The following is a 14,230-nucleotide window of genomic DNA, read 5'->3' as shown; positions in this document are numbered from 1 at the left end:
ATCTAGATAAGTTCCTTGGGGGGTCTAGTTTCCATAATGGGGTCACTTGGGGGTTTCTACTGTTTAGGTACATCAGGAGCTCTGCACATGCAACATGACGCCCGCAGACCATCCCATCAAAGTCTGCATTCCAAGCGGCACTTCTTCCCTTCCGAGCCCCGATGGGTGCCCAAACAGTGCCCCCTCCCCACATATGGGGTATCAGCATACTCAGGACAAACTGTTCAACAGATTTTGGGGTCCATTGTCTCCTGTTACCCTTGAGAAAATAAAAATTGCAGGCTAAAAAATCATTTTTGAGGGAAAAAAAAGGATTTTTTATTTTCACGGCTCTACTTTATTAATTTCTGTGAAGCACTTGGGGTTTAAAATGCTCACCACACATCTAGATAAGTTCCTTAAGGGGTCTAGTTTCCAAAATGTGGTCACTTGTGGGGGGCTTCTACTGTTTACACACATCAGAGGCTCTCCAAACTCGACATGGCGTCCGATCTCAATGCCAGCCAATTCTACATTGAAAAAGTAAAACGGCACTCCTTCTCTTCCAAGCTCTGCGGTGCGCCCAAACAGTGGTTTACCCCCACATATGGGGTATCGACGTACTCAGGAGAAATTGCCCAACAATGTTTGTGGTGTAATTTCTCCTGTTACCCTTGTGAAAATAAAAATTTGGGGGCAAAAAGATCATTTTTGTAGATTTTTTATTTTCATGGCTCTACGTTATAAACTTCTGTGAAGCAACTGGGGGTTTAAAGTGCTCACCACACATCTAGATAGGTTCCCTAAAGGGTCTAGTTTCCAAAATGGTGTCACTTGTGGAGCGTTTCCACTGTTTGGCACATCAGGGGCTCTCTAAACGTGACATGGCGTCCGATCTCAATTCCAGCCAATTCTGCAGTGAAAAAGTCAAACGGCGCTCCTTCTCTTCCAAGCTCTGTGGTGCGCCCAAACAGTGGTTTACCCCCACATATGTGGTATCGGCGTATTCAGGAGAAATTGCGCAACAAAATTTATGGCTAAATTTCTGTTTTTACACTTGTGAAAATAAAAAAAAATTGTTTTGAAGTAAAATGTTTGCAAAAAAAAGTTAAATGTTCATTTTTTCCTTCCACATTGTTTCAATACCTGTGAAGCACGTAAAGGGTTAATAAACTTCTTGAATGTGGTTTTGAGCACCTTGAGGGGTGCAGTTTTTAGAATGGTGTCACACTTCGTTATTTTCTATCATGTAGATCCCTCAAAATGACTTCAAATGTGATGTGGTCCCTAAAAAAAAAAGGTGTTGTAAAAATGAGAAATTGCTGGTCAACTTTTAACCCTTATAACTCCCTAACAAAAAAAAAATGTTGTTTCCAAAATTGTGCTGATGTAAAGTAGACATGTATGAAATGTTATTAACTATTTTTTTGTGATATATATCTCTGATTTAAGGGCATAAAAATACAAAGTTTGAAAATTGCAAAATTTTAACAATTTTCGCCATATTTCCATTTTTTTCATAAATAATCGCAAGTAATATCGAAGAAATGTTACCACTAACATGAAGGACAATATGTCACGAAAAACAGTCTCAGAATCAGCGGGATCCGTTGAAGCGTTCCAGAGTTATAACCTCATAAAGTGACAGTGGTCAGAGTTGTAAAAATTGGCTCGGTCATTAAAGGGAACCTGTCACCCCGTTTTTTGAGATTGAGATATAAATACTGTTAAATAGGGCCTGCGCTGTGCGTTACTATAGTGTATGTAGTGTACTCTGATTCCCCACCTACGCTGCGCAATACATTACCAAAGTCGCCGTTTTCGCCTGTCAATCAGGCTGGTCAGGTCGGGTGGGCGTGTTCACAGCGCTGTTTCTTCCTCAGCTTTACGTCGGTGGCGTAGTGGTGTCCGCACGTTGAGGTGACTAATCCACTGTGGGCACGTGAACAAGGAGCGCTCGATCTGCGCTATCACCCCCTGTCATCGGTGGGGGCGGCCATCTTCCTGGGGCCGCGCGTGCGCAGATGGAGTGCTCTGCTGCACGGGGCTTCAGGAAAATGGCCGCGGGATGCCGCGCGTGCGCACAAGAGATCGCGGCGGCCATTTTCCCAAAGATGCAAACTCGGCTTTGGGAAAATGGCCGCCGCGATCTCTTGTGCGCACGCGCGGCATCCCGCGGCCATTTTCCTGAAGCCCCGTGCAGCAGAGCACTCCATCTGCGCACGCGCGGCCCCAGGAAGATGGCCGCCCCCACCGATGACAGGGGGTGATAGCGCAGATCGCGCGCTCCTTGTTCACGTGCCCACAGTGGATTAGTCACCTCAACGTGCGGACACCACTACGCCACCAACGTAAAGCTGAGGAAGAAACCGCTGTGAACACGCCCACCCGACCTGACCAGCCTGATTGACAGGCGAAAACGGCGACTTTGGTAATGTATTGCGCAGCGTAGTTGGGGAATCAGGGTACACTACATACACTATAGTAACGCACAGCGCAGACCCTATTTAACAGTATTTATATCTCAATCTCAAAAAACGGGGTGACAGGTTCCCTTTAAGTACCAAATTGGCTCTGTCACTAAGGGGTTAAACCAAAACCAGAAGTGGTGACAAATACAGAAGTGTTGCATATGTTTTTATTATACTTTTCCTCTGACCGTTCCACTCCTGGTTTTGGCTTACACATACTGGGGTAAAAAACTCACCAGATACTCAATGTGTGCATGTGGCCGTACTCTGAAACGCTGCAATATTTTAGAGAAGACATACTTTGAGTATGCGCAAACTTCTCTAAGTTCCGCTCCTCTAGACTGACAGGACTTCAAAATACACACAAATGGGGACTTACCTGTCAGTTTAGGGGACTATGGCGGGGGAATCCTGTCATCCGAGACGCATTCTTTCCAGTCTTCTTCTCAAAGTATGCATTCTCTAAAACAATGCAACTTTTTATTTACCAGTACCTTGTTTGCACTGATATACTTCGCATATATATAGTGTTTGGCTAAAAATGTACAGACAGAATCTCCATATTTCCTTTAACTATATATGTTTGTACTTTCTTGACAGGTCATTTCATCAATAATTAAGCAGCTTAGAAGAAGTCCTCAAGATAACAGAACTCCGTATGTTTTGCATTTAATAATAATTGTAAAGCTTTGAACCAAGTTTAAAAATTATTTCACCCTTTTTAGTATAAAACCCATGTCAAATTCATAGGAGATATATTTGCAGATTTACTGTGGATGTGTGGAAAATTTTGCAGCAGAGAAACAGAAAAACTCCCTATTCATAGTACATATATGCACAATATCTGTCACCGTAGATCCAGAATTATGGGGGCAATTTGAACAAGTCCTAATTTTTTTTTTTTTTTACCCCACATTATTTATTTATTTTTTTAAAAAACATTTTCAATTTGTGTAGCGGTAAGGAAAAGGTTTTTTATATCATTTTAAAACCTAAAATCAGTGTACAGTATATACATTGATCAGACATAGCTTTAAAGCTGTACTCCAGCCTGAGAAATACTGGAAACGTGATGCTAGATCTCTAAAGTCTGATCGCTGGGCACCCTACCAATTTTTAGATCTGTGAGTCCCAGTTTCCCCCAACTACAGGATCACTATTGCGAGAGCTGTGAATGGAAAGGTGGTCAAGCATGCTATGCCATTTAAATTGTAAGTACCGATGGGTTACCTTGAAGACCCCTGCCATGACGGTTCTTCTGTGAAACCCAGCTTGTGGATGGCTTCTGTAGTAGACAGGGATTTTTGCCATACAACAATACTATAGTATTACTGTATATCGTGCAAGCAATAAGACAATCTCAGGTTCAAGTCCCCTAAGGGAACTATAAAATACAGTAAAAAAAAGTTTTGAAAAATAAAAAATAGAAAAGCATAAGTTCAAATCACCCCCTTTTCACCTATTAACCCCTATTTACCCACCTCAAAGCCGCGAGACGTCAGCTGTTAAAAACAGCTGACATGTGGCCGCAATGGACTCAAGCGAAATCACGAACCGCCCGCTCCAATTAACTAGTTAAATGCCACTGTCAAACTCTGACTGTAACATTTAAGAAGCGCCGCTGACCCCCGTCACATGAACGGGGGTCATCGGTGCATTGCCATAACAACCTGAGGTCTCCTTGAGACCTTTGTGGTTGTTGATGGCTGATTGCCATGAGCGCCACCCTGTGGTCGGCGCTCATAGCAATGCTGCATTTCTGCTACATAGAAGTGATCTGTGCTTCACCTCTATGTAGCAGAGGCGATCGTGTAGTGCATGCTTCTAGCCTCCTATAGAGGCTATTGAAGCATGGCAAAAAAAAGTGTTTAAAAATATAAAGGAAAGTTCCCACGATCTATGAACAGCCAGCAGAGGGCGCCTCACCGCAAATGAAGCTAAATATAGCTCATTGATCTATATTTAGACTCATTCCCCGGGGTTTTGCAGCGAGGAGTAGCATTGCATTAGCAAAGCTCCTGGCTGCAAAATGTTTTAACCCCTTCAGAAGGATTTACATTGTTGGACTTTACAGATCTGTGGAAGGTAAGTATATTGTTGGTTTATTATTTTTTTTTGTCACATAACGAGGGTCTTCACTGAGTGGATTGGGCGTTAAATAAAAAATTACAACAACCTTTGTTTTTATTTCATTAAAATAATTTTTAATAATGTGTGTGTGTATTTTTTTAACCCTTTCTTTCAATTGGATTAATAATGGATAGGTGTCATAATTGACGCCTCTCCATTATTAATTTGGCTTAATGTCACCTTACAATAGCAAGGTGACATTAACCCTCCATTACCCCATATCCCACAGCTACAACGGAATGGGAAGAGAGTGGCCAAGTGCCAGAATAGGCGCATCTTCCAGATGTGCCTTTTCTGGGGTGGCTGGGGGCAGGTGTTTTTAGCCAGGGGGGGGCCAATAACCATGGACCCTCTCCAGGCTATTAATATCTGCCCTCAGTCACTGGCTTTACTACTCTGGCGGAGAAAATTGTGCGGGAGCCCACGCCAATTTTTTCCGCCATTTAACCCTTAAATATAATAGCCAGAACGCCCAAATTTTGCATATACACACTACTAACATTAGTAGTGTGGAATATGCAAAAAAAATGGTGATATGAGATGGTTTACTGTATGTAAACCAGGTCTCATATCATGTCGGGTTTGTGAAGGAGAAAGCAAAAGCCGGTAATTGAATTACCAGCTTTAAAGCTATCTCGCGCTGCATTAAATATAAATATATATATATAGGTGTCTCCCTGACATATATATATGTATATATACCTATTCTATGTGTATATATCTACTCTCATCTAACCTGTCAGTGTGATTTTACTGTACTCTGCGCTGAATTGCCGGCTTTTCTAAGGACACGGGTGCGTAAAAATCGGACAGCACTCGCATGGTGCGAGTGCTGTGCGTTTTTTTTCTCGCACCCATTGACTTGCATTGGCGAGTCTCGTCCGAGAATCTCAGCAATACGCAGCATGCTGCGATTTTTTTCTCAGCCGACACAGATTTTTCTCAGTCCGATTTCGGCTGGGAAAAAAATCGCAAATGGAGTGTCACATATTGATTAACATTGGTCCGAGTGCAATCCGATTTTTTTATCGGATTGCACTCGTCCGTTTTCCTCACAAGTGGAGATGAGCCCTAAAAGTAACCGGATTGGAAGTGTTTCTGCACTCTCTGGAATTATGATACGAGTTATAGTAGATAAATAGATAAAATTGCAGGTTTATTGTCGACGCGTTTCAGAATCCAATGACTCCCTTCCTCAGTACGTCCAAGCCAAAATTGTCAATATATTTGTATGGTTGTCCTGAGGAAGGAGTCAGTGGACTCCAAAATGCGTCAAATAGATAAAACTGCAGGTTTATACTCATCTACTAGAACTCGTATCATAATTCCTTAGAGCGCAGAAACACTTGCAATTTGGTAACTATTGTTGTTTGCACCTGTGTTTCTGCCATCATTAATCGGGTCTGCTGCACCCTGCCAGTGCATTTGTTTTGGAGGCCTGAGCAAGTAATCATCTCTGCTTTTTTCTCTGTGACTTTTTTCAAAATTTTTGGAGGATTTTTTCAGTCCTCTTTTTGTGTCTGTGAGTGTTGTTTGGTATTAGCATAATTGTACTTACCTGGAAAATCACCAGGTCATTAGTGAACACACTAATTTAATCAAGAAAAGAAAACTAAAAGTTGTGGAATTGCGCTTTCTTTTTGCTATTTCGCCATTATTGGAATTTTTTTTCATCTTTCCAGTATATCACATAATAAAATGTATGGTGTCACTCAAGGTACAACTCGTCCCACAAAAAACAAGCCCTCATACGACTATGTTGGCAGAAAAATAAAAAAGTTATGTCTCTTGGAATAAGGGGAGGGAAAAACGAACATGAAAAAATGAAAAACCACCCTGTCTTTAAGGACGTTCGCTAGGTCCTTACTCCAATTTTTCAGTAAAAAGAAGACTCTCAATATACAGTCATGAGAGAAGCTAAACCCACCCTCTATGGTTTTACACATCAGGACATAATATACAAAATCTGGTCCTTTTACAAGATCTGAAAACCACATATGAAATGCATGACAAATTACATTGTGTCATTATTTATTTAATAAAAACAATGCCAAAATGCAAAAGCAGTATATTAGAAATTGCACCCTTGCTACTTCCATAGGAATTAGACCAGTAACTAGCAGTCAGGTGCTGCTAATCCAATGTCCTTGATAAATTGATCGTCGCAAGTGAGATCACCTCTATAAAAGCAGAAGTTTTGGCAGTTTGCTGATCTGGAGTGTTCAGACGAGTGCTGACACAAGAACAGAGAGTTTAAAGAGATTGTACCCAATTTTTTATCATGATTGTATGGCGCTCTGTTTATTTTTCACATACATCCGCATCTTTTTTCAAATTGGATAGTGCTTAACCAAAGAACTGTAATCTCTCTGCCCAACAAATTTAGTTGGTGTAGATTTTTCTTTCTGACTCCTTGAAAGTATGGGCCATATTTATTTAGATGTGTGCACCTTTCAGTAAATTTGGCACATCCTTTTCCAGTGCACTTTAGTTTAGAACTTGTTTAGGAAACGCCACTCTTAAAGGGAACCTGTCACCCCGTTTTTTCGATATGAGATAAAAATATGGTTCACTAGGGCCTGAGCTCAGCTTTACATCAGCCCTGTCAATCGAACCGGATCGGGGTGATTGACATATGAAAACAGAGAGATTACTAAGGTATTTTGGCAGCAAAGGTGGGGAATCGGGGGATATGAAAGGTACTGATGTAAAGCAGAGCTCAGGCCCTATTGAACCATATTTTTATCTCATATCGAAAAAAGAGTGACAGGTTCCCTTTAATAACTTTCTGATCCGGGTTTTGTGTAGCCCATGTCCTTATAAGTACCATAATTATATTGATTTTGATTATTAGAAATGTTTATGCTATCATAAATCCCTATTTTTATTTTTCATGCTTTTTTCAATAGAATCTTAGTGGAGCAAGTTCGTTCAATATGCATTGCATGTATTCCTATTCTTACTTTGTCTGAAGTAGTCCCTTTGCTGGAAGCGTTATTACTCTACCATGGACCCCAACCATATGAAGTCCTCGACAGTCATTTCTTATGTGCTGTAAGCGATGCAATTCAAAAGTAAGTAGACATGTTTTTTCTGTTTTAAAGCCTTTTTAACCCGTTTACGTAGCTTTTTTTATTTTTCAAGTGTTTATCTAACTATTACACAGACCACATTTTTAAAAGCGCGTAAGTGATTGACCAACTCATTTTTGTTTTATTGAAATGAAATATAAAATATCTTCAGTGCTATTTTTTTTATACAGAGATTCAAATCTCCTGTATCTAAAGAGTTTGTTCCTCATGTGGCTTTTTTGTAGGCCTCACAGTTTTCCAATGCTAATTTGACCCCCTTCTTATATCCAAACTCTTTCTAACAATCAATATTCTAATATGCTCCTATTACCTGCCTTGCTCAAGTAATCTCATCTCTGTGAATCATCCAGATTTCTGTTGTGATTGTGGAAACCAGAATCTGATGACCTGAGTAGCATACGTCATTGGTGGGAGCGCGGCCATGCACAGATCAGACTTCACTATCCTCTTCAGCGCAGATCCTGCCAATGTTTAGGAGCGCCGTACCTTCAGCTGACAAGCGCTGCGATGTGCTGCTTATTGATAGAAGGCAAATCACAGAGCTTGTCAGCTGAAGAGACAGCAATTCAAATCATCGGCAGGATCCAAGCAGAGAGGAAAGTGAAGCCTGCTCTGAGCTCGGTCATGCGTGGTGCAGACTAAGAGTATGTGCATTTTTCCGCAGAAGATTTGTGAAAACTGCAGGTAAAAGGCACTGCGTTTTACCTGCGGATTTCCAGCAAAATTACTGCGGATTTAGCGTGTTTTTTGTGCGGATTCCACTGCAGTTTTACACCTGCGGTTTTCTATTATGGAGCAGGTGTAAAACCTCTGCAGATTCCGCACAAAGAATTGACATGCTGCGGAATGTAAACCGCTGCGTTTCCGCGCGTTTTTTTCCGCGGCATGTGCACTGCGGATTGCGTTTCCCATAAGGTTACATTGTACTGTAAACGCATGGGAAACTGCTGCAGACCCGCAGCGGCGGAAACGCTGCAGACCCGCAGCAAAATCCACAGCGTGTGAACATAGCCTTACTTTGCCAATGCCTTAAACTGCGGTCCCTTCAGCTGTGATTCTGATTTCTAATAGCAAGCTGCAGATTGCAGCACTTGTCAGCTGAAGGGTCGGCACTTCGAAACAGCAGGAGCTGAGGAGGAGAGTGAAGTCTGATGTGAGCATGCATGCTTAGACTGCTGTCACTCACAGAGGTAGTCTGACCCCACCAGTGACGAGCCCTGCTCGGTTCGCTTGATTCCAGTCCCCAGACCGGAAGTAGCAGAGCCAGAATTACAACAGAAGACTATATGACCCACATAGAGATGAGCTTACAGGAGCAGGGCAGGTAATAGAAGTTTACTACAAAACTGAAGGGTTAGGACATATAAAAGGCGGTCAGATTGGTAGTGGAAAACTTCTTTAAGAATCTTTTTTTTTTTTTTTTTTTAAATATATTTTGCTTGGTAAAAGAGCATATATTCTCCCTTGCTACCCGTGTCACCCTCTAAACTGACTGTCATTCAAAGTTCTTCCAGGTGACCCTGTAAAGTCTGTGCAGCAGAATTCAGCAATTTCATTGATAACCTTCATTTCAAAGAAGAAAAACAACACAAAAAAATACATAATATACTCAGAGGCTTTATGCTGCACTTATATAAGGCTGCTTAATCCTGGTTTCCTTAAAGGGAACCTGTCAGCAGGATTGTGCTTAGTAACCTACAGACAGTGTCAGGTTGGTGCCGTTACAATGATGCCTTGGCTGATGAAATCCATCTTGTGGTTGTTGTTTAACCCCTTAGTGACCGAGCCAATTTTTGCAATTCTGACCACTGTCACTTTATGAGGTTATAACTCTGGAACGCTTCAACGGATCCCGCTGATTCTGAGATTGTTTTTTCGTGACATATTGTACTTCATGTTAGTGGTAACATTTCTTCGATATTACTGGCGATTATTTATGAAAAGAACGGAAATATGGCGAACATTTTTAAAATTTTGCAATTTTCAAACTTTGTATTTTTATGCCCTTAAATCAGAGAGATATGTCACGAAAAATAGTTAATAAATAACATTTCCCACATGTCTACTTTACATCAGCACAATTTTGGAAACAAAATTTTTTTTTGTTAGGGAGTTATAAGGGTTAAAAGTTGACCAGCAATTTCTCATTTTTACAACACCATTTTTTTTTAGGGACCACATCACATTTGAAGTCATTTTGAGGGGTCTATATGATAGAAAATACCCAAGTGTGACACCATTCTAAAAACTACACCCCTCAAGGTTCTCAAAACCACATTCAAGAAGTTTATTAACCCTTTACGTGCTTCACAGGAACTGAAACAATGTGGAAGGAAAAAATGAACATTTAACTTTTTTTTGCAAACATCTTAATTCAGAACCATTTTTTTTATTTTCACAAGTGTAAAAACAAAAATGTAACCATAAATTTTGTTATGCAATTTCTCCTGAATACGCCAATACCCCATATGTGGAGGTAAACCACTTTTTGGGCGCACCGCAGAACTTAGAAGTGAAGGAGCGCCGTTTGACTTTTTCAATGCAGAATTGGCTGGAATTGAGATCGGACGCCATGTCACGTTTAGAGAGCCCCTGATGTGCCTAAACAGTGGAAACCCCTCAAGTGACACCATTTTGGAAACTAGACCCCTTAAGGAACTTATCTAGATGTGTGGTGAGCACTTTGAACCCCCAAGTGCTTCATAGAAGTTTATAACGTAGAGCCGTGAAAATAAAAAATCGCTTTTGTTTACACAAAAATGATCTTTTCGCCCACAAATTCTTATTTTCACATGGGTAACAGGAGAAATTAGACCACAAAAGTTGTTGTGCGATTTCTCCTGAGTACGTCGATACCCAATATGTGGGGGTAAACCACTGTTTGGGCGCACCGCAGAGCTTGGAAGTGAAGGAGCGCCGTTTTACTTTTTCAATGTAGAATTGGCTGGAATTGAGATTGGACGCCATGTCGCGTTTGGAGAGCCTCTGATGTGCCTAAACAGTGGAAACCCCCCACAAGTGACCCCATTTTGGAAACTAGACCCCTTAAGGAACTTATCTAGATGTGTGGTGAGCACTTTGAACCCCCATGTGCTTCACAGAAGTTTATAATGTAGAGCCGTGAAAAAAAAAATCGCATTTTTTCTAAAAAATGATCTTTTTGCCCACAAATTTTTATTTTCACAAGGGTAACAGGAGAAATTAGACCACAAAAGTTGTTGTGCAATTTCTCCTGAGTACACTGATACCCAATATGTGGGGGTAAACCACTGTTAGGGCCTCTGATGTGCCTAAACAGTAGAAACCCCCCCACAAGTGACACCATTTTGGAAACTAGACCCCCCATGGAACTTATCTAGATGTGTGGTGAGAACCTTGAATGCCCAAGTGCTTCACAGAAGTTTAGAATGCAGAGTCGTGAAAATAAAAAATATTTTTTTTTCCACAAAAAGATATTGTAGCCCCCAAGTTTTTATTTTCACAAGAGTAACAGGAGAAATTGGACTGCAATAGTTGTTGTCCAATTTATCCCGAGTACGCTGATGCGCCATATGTGGGGGTAAACCACTGTTTGGGCGCACGGCAGAGCTCGGAAGGGAAGGAGCGCCTTTTTGGAATGCAGACTTTGATAGAATTGTCTGTGGGCATTATGTTGCGATTGCAGAGCCCCTGATGTACCTAAACTGTAGTAACCCCCCACAAGTGACCCCATTTTGGAAACTAGACCCCCCAAGGAACTTATCTAGATGTGTGGTGAGAACTTTGAATGCCCAAGTGCTTCACAGAAGTTTAGAATGCAGAGTCGTGAAAATAAATTTTTTTTTTTTTTTTTCACAAAAAAGATATTGTAGCCCCCAAGTTTTTATTTTCACAAGGGTAACAAGAGAAATTGGACCCCAGAAGTTGTTGTCCAATTTATCCAGAGTACGCTGATGCCCCATATGTGGGGGTAACCCACTGTTTGGGCGCACGGCAGAGCTCAGAAGGGAGGGAGCACCATTTGACTTTTTGAGCGCAAAATTGGCTGTCGTGCTTGGAGACCCCCTGATGTACCTAAACAGTGGAAACCCCCCAATTCTAGCTCCAACCCTAACCCCAACACACCCCTAACCCTAATCCCAACCTGATCCATAATCCTAATCACTAACCATAATCACAACCCTTACCCCAAAACAACCCTAATGTCAACCCTAACCATAACCCTAATCAAAACCCTAAATCCAACACACCCCTAATCCTAATCTCAACCCTAACCTCAAACCTAACCCTAATCCCAATACACCCCTAATCACAACCCTAACCTTAACCCTAATCCCAAACCTAACCCTAATCCCAAGCGTAACCCTAATGCCAACCCTAACCCTAATACCAACCCTAATCCAAACCCTAATCCAAGCTCTAACCCTAACTTTAGCCCCAACCTTAGCCCTAACTTTAGCCCCAACCCTAACCCTAGCCCTAAGTCTACTTTCACACTTGCGTCGTTTGGCATTCCGTCGCAATCCGTCATTTTGAACAAGAAACGGATCCTGCAAATGTGCCCGCAGGATGCGTTTTTTGCCCATAGACTTGTATTGCCGACGGATCGTGACGGATGGCCACACGTCGCGTCCGTCGTGCACTGGATCAGTTGTGTTTTGGCGGACCGTCGGCACAAAAAAAACGTTCAATGAAACGTTTTTTTTGTACGTCGCATCCGCCATTGCTGACCGCGCATGCGTGGCCGTAACTCCGCCCCCTCCTCCCCAGGACATAGATTGGGCAGCGGATGCGTTGAAAAACTACAGCTGCTGCCCACGTTGTGCACAATTTTCACAACGTGCGTCGGTATGTTGGGCCGACGCATTGCGACGGCCCTGTACCGACGTAAGTGTGAAAGAAGCCTAACCCTAAATTTAGCCCCAACCCTAACCTTAAATTTAGCCCCAACCCTTGCCCTAACCCTAGCCCTTACCCTACCCCTAACCCTACCCCTAACCCTAACCCTAATTTTAGCCCCAACTGCTGTTCTCCTGCTGGCCGGCAGATGGAGACAGATGGCGGGCGCACTGGGCATGCGTCCGCCATGTTCTTCTGCCGGCGGCCAGGAGGAGCAGCAAGAGGATCCAGGGACACAGGTGAGTATTGTAGGGTCCCCGAATCCCCCTATTTCTCTGTCCTCTGATGTGCGTTCACATCAGAGGACAGAGAATTACACTTTACTTTTTTTTTTTTTTTTTTTTTGCGGTCGCCGGTAAACAGTTAATTACCGGCGATCGCAAAACAGGGGTCGGTAAAACCGACCCCGATCATGCTCTTTGGGGTCTCGGCTACCCCCGGCAGCCGAGACCCGAAAGATTCTCCCGGTGTCGGCCGGCGGGCGCACTGCGCATGCGCCCGCCATTTTGAAGATGGCGGCGCCCACCGGGAGACACGAGGAGCATCGGGGGAGCTAGGTGAGTATTGGGGGGCCACCTGGGACCCCTTTTCTCTGTCCTCCGATGTGCGATCACATCGGAGGACAGAGAAATTAAAAAGAGATCGCTTTTTTTTTTTTTTTTTTTTGCGATCGCCGGTAAACGGTTAATTACCGGCAATCGCAAATGCGGGGTGGGTTAAAAAAAACCCCGAATCATGTTCTCTGGGGTCTCGGCTACCCCCAGCAGCCGAGACCCCGGAGAAAATCGGCCTCTGGGGGGCGCTATTGACTTTTTCCACAGCGCCGTTAATTAACGGCGCTGTGGTTTAAGTACCCTTAGCGGCCGCCGTTAAAAGGCGTATCGGCGGTCGCTAAGGGGTTAATCTTTATTTTCAGTTTTGTGTTAATGATATACTCGTTCCCCGGAGCGGCCTGTGGTGGGGGTCTGCATGTGGTGCTCTGATTAGCTATTCATAGTGCAGCTGGCTGACAGGTCACTGATCTGCCCCCTTAGTTTGCATGTTGAATACCTGTACATACTGAAGAAAAAAATGCTTCTGCATGCAGGTGCCGGCCGCGGGGCCTGCTCTGCAGCATTATTGCATCTTTAGTGTCCAGTTAATAAGATTTTTTTTTTTCTTACAGTTGCTTAATAACATCAAGAATACTTATTTGAAAATGGCACCCATCGCACCTGCGCAGTAGCAGCTATCAGTGTATATAGAGGTGATCTGAGAGCCGCTATTGCGCAGGCGCGGGCAGCAACATCTTGCTGTAGAAGAAAAAAAAATTCCTCCTCCAATATGGGGCCACCTGTGCAGTAGCAGGTCTCGGAGATTGCCTGTGCAATGGCAGCTATCAGATCTATACATACCAATAGCTGCTACAATAACACCAAGAATAGTTATTACCTGGACAGTAAACATACAATGATGCGATCAGCGCAGAGGCCGCGGCTGACACCTGCTTTCATTAGGCAAAGTAGGGGCAGGTCAGCGAGGGATGCATTTACTGATGGACAACCACTTTAAATAACAGCCACAAATACCTAGATTTATTTTCACAGAGGAAAAGGGAACAATCAAGAATCATGGAGCCCTGACTAACTGACCATCTATTCTCAGTCCTCTTTCTGTGTCTTGGAAGCTTATTCTGCAAGC

At 42.8% G+C, this 14,230-nt stretch overlaps 1 protein-coding gene across 1 annotated transcript in view; it reads left to right on the top strand.

The window, feature by feature from the left end:
• The window catches only part of FANCC (FA complementation group C), a 399,194-nt gene that overhangs the window by 205,564 nt on the left and 179,400 nt on the right, over positions 1-14,230 (top strand). Inside the window, exons 6-7 of the mRNA XM_069762014.1 lie at positions 3,051-3,106; positions 7,490-7,654. Coding sequence (XP_069618115.1) covers positions 3,051-3,106; positions 7,490-7,654 — 221 coding nt within the window. The remainder of the gene's footprint in view (positions 1-3,050; positions 3,107-7,489; positions 7,655-14,230) is intronic.

This window comes from Ranitomeya imitator, chromosome 1 (assembly GCF_032444005.1).
Source record: "Ranitomeya imitator isolate aRanImi1 chromosome 1, aRanImi1.pri, whole genome shotgun sequence".
Lineage (NCBI taxonomy): Eukaryota > Metazoa > Chordata > Amphibia > Anura > Dendrobatidae > Ranitomeya > Ranitomeya imitator.
Note: the sequence above shows the minus strand (reverse complement) of the source record. Positions and strands in the feature narration are given on the sequence as shown.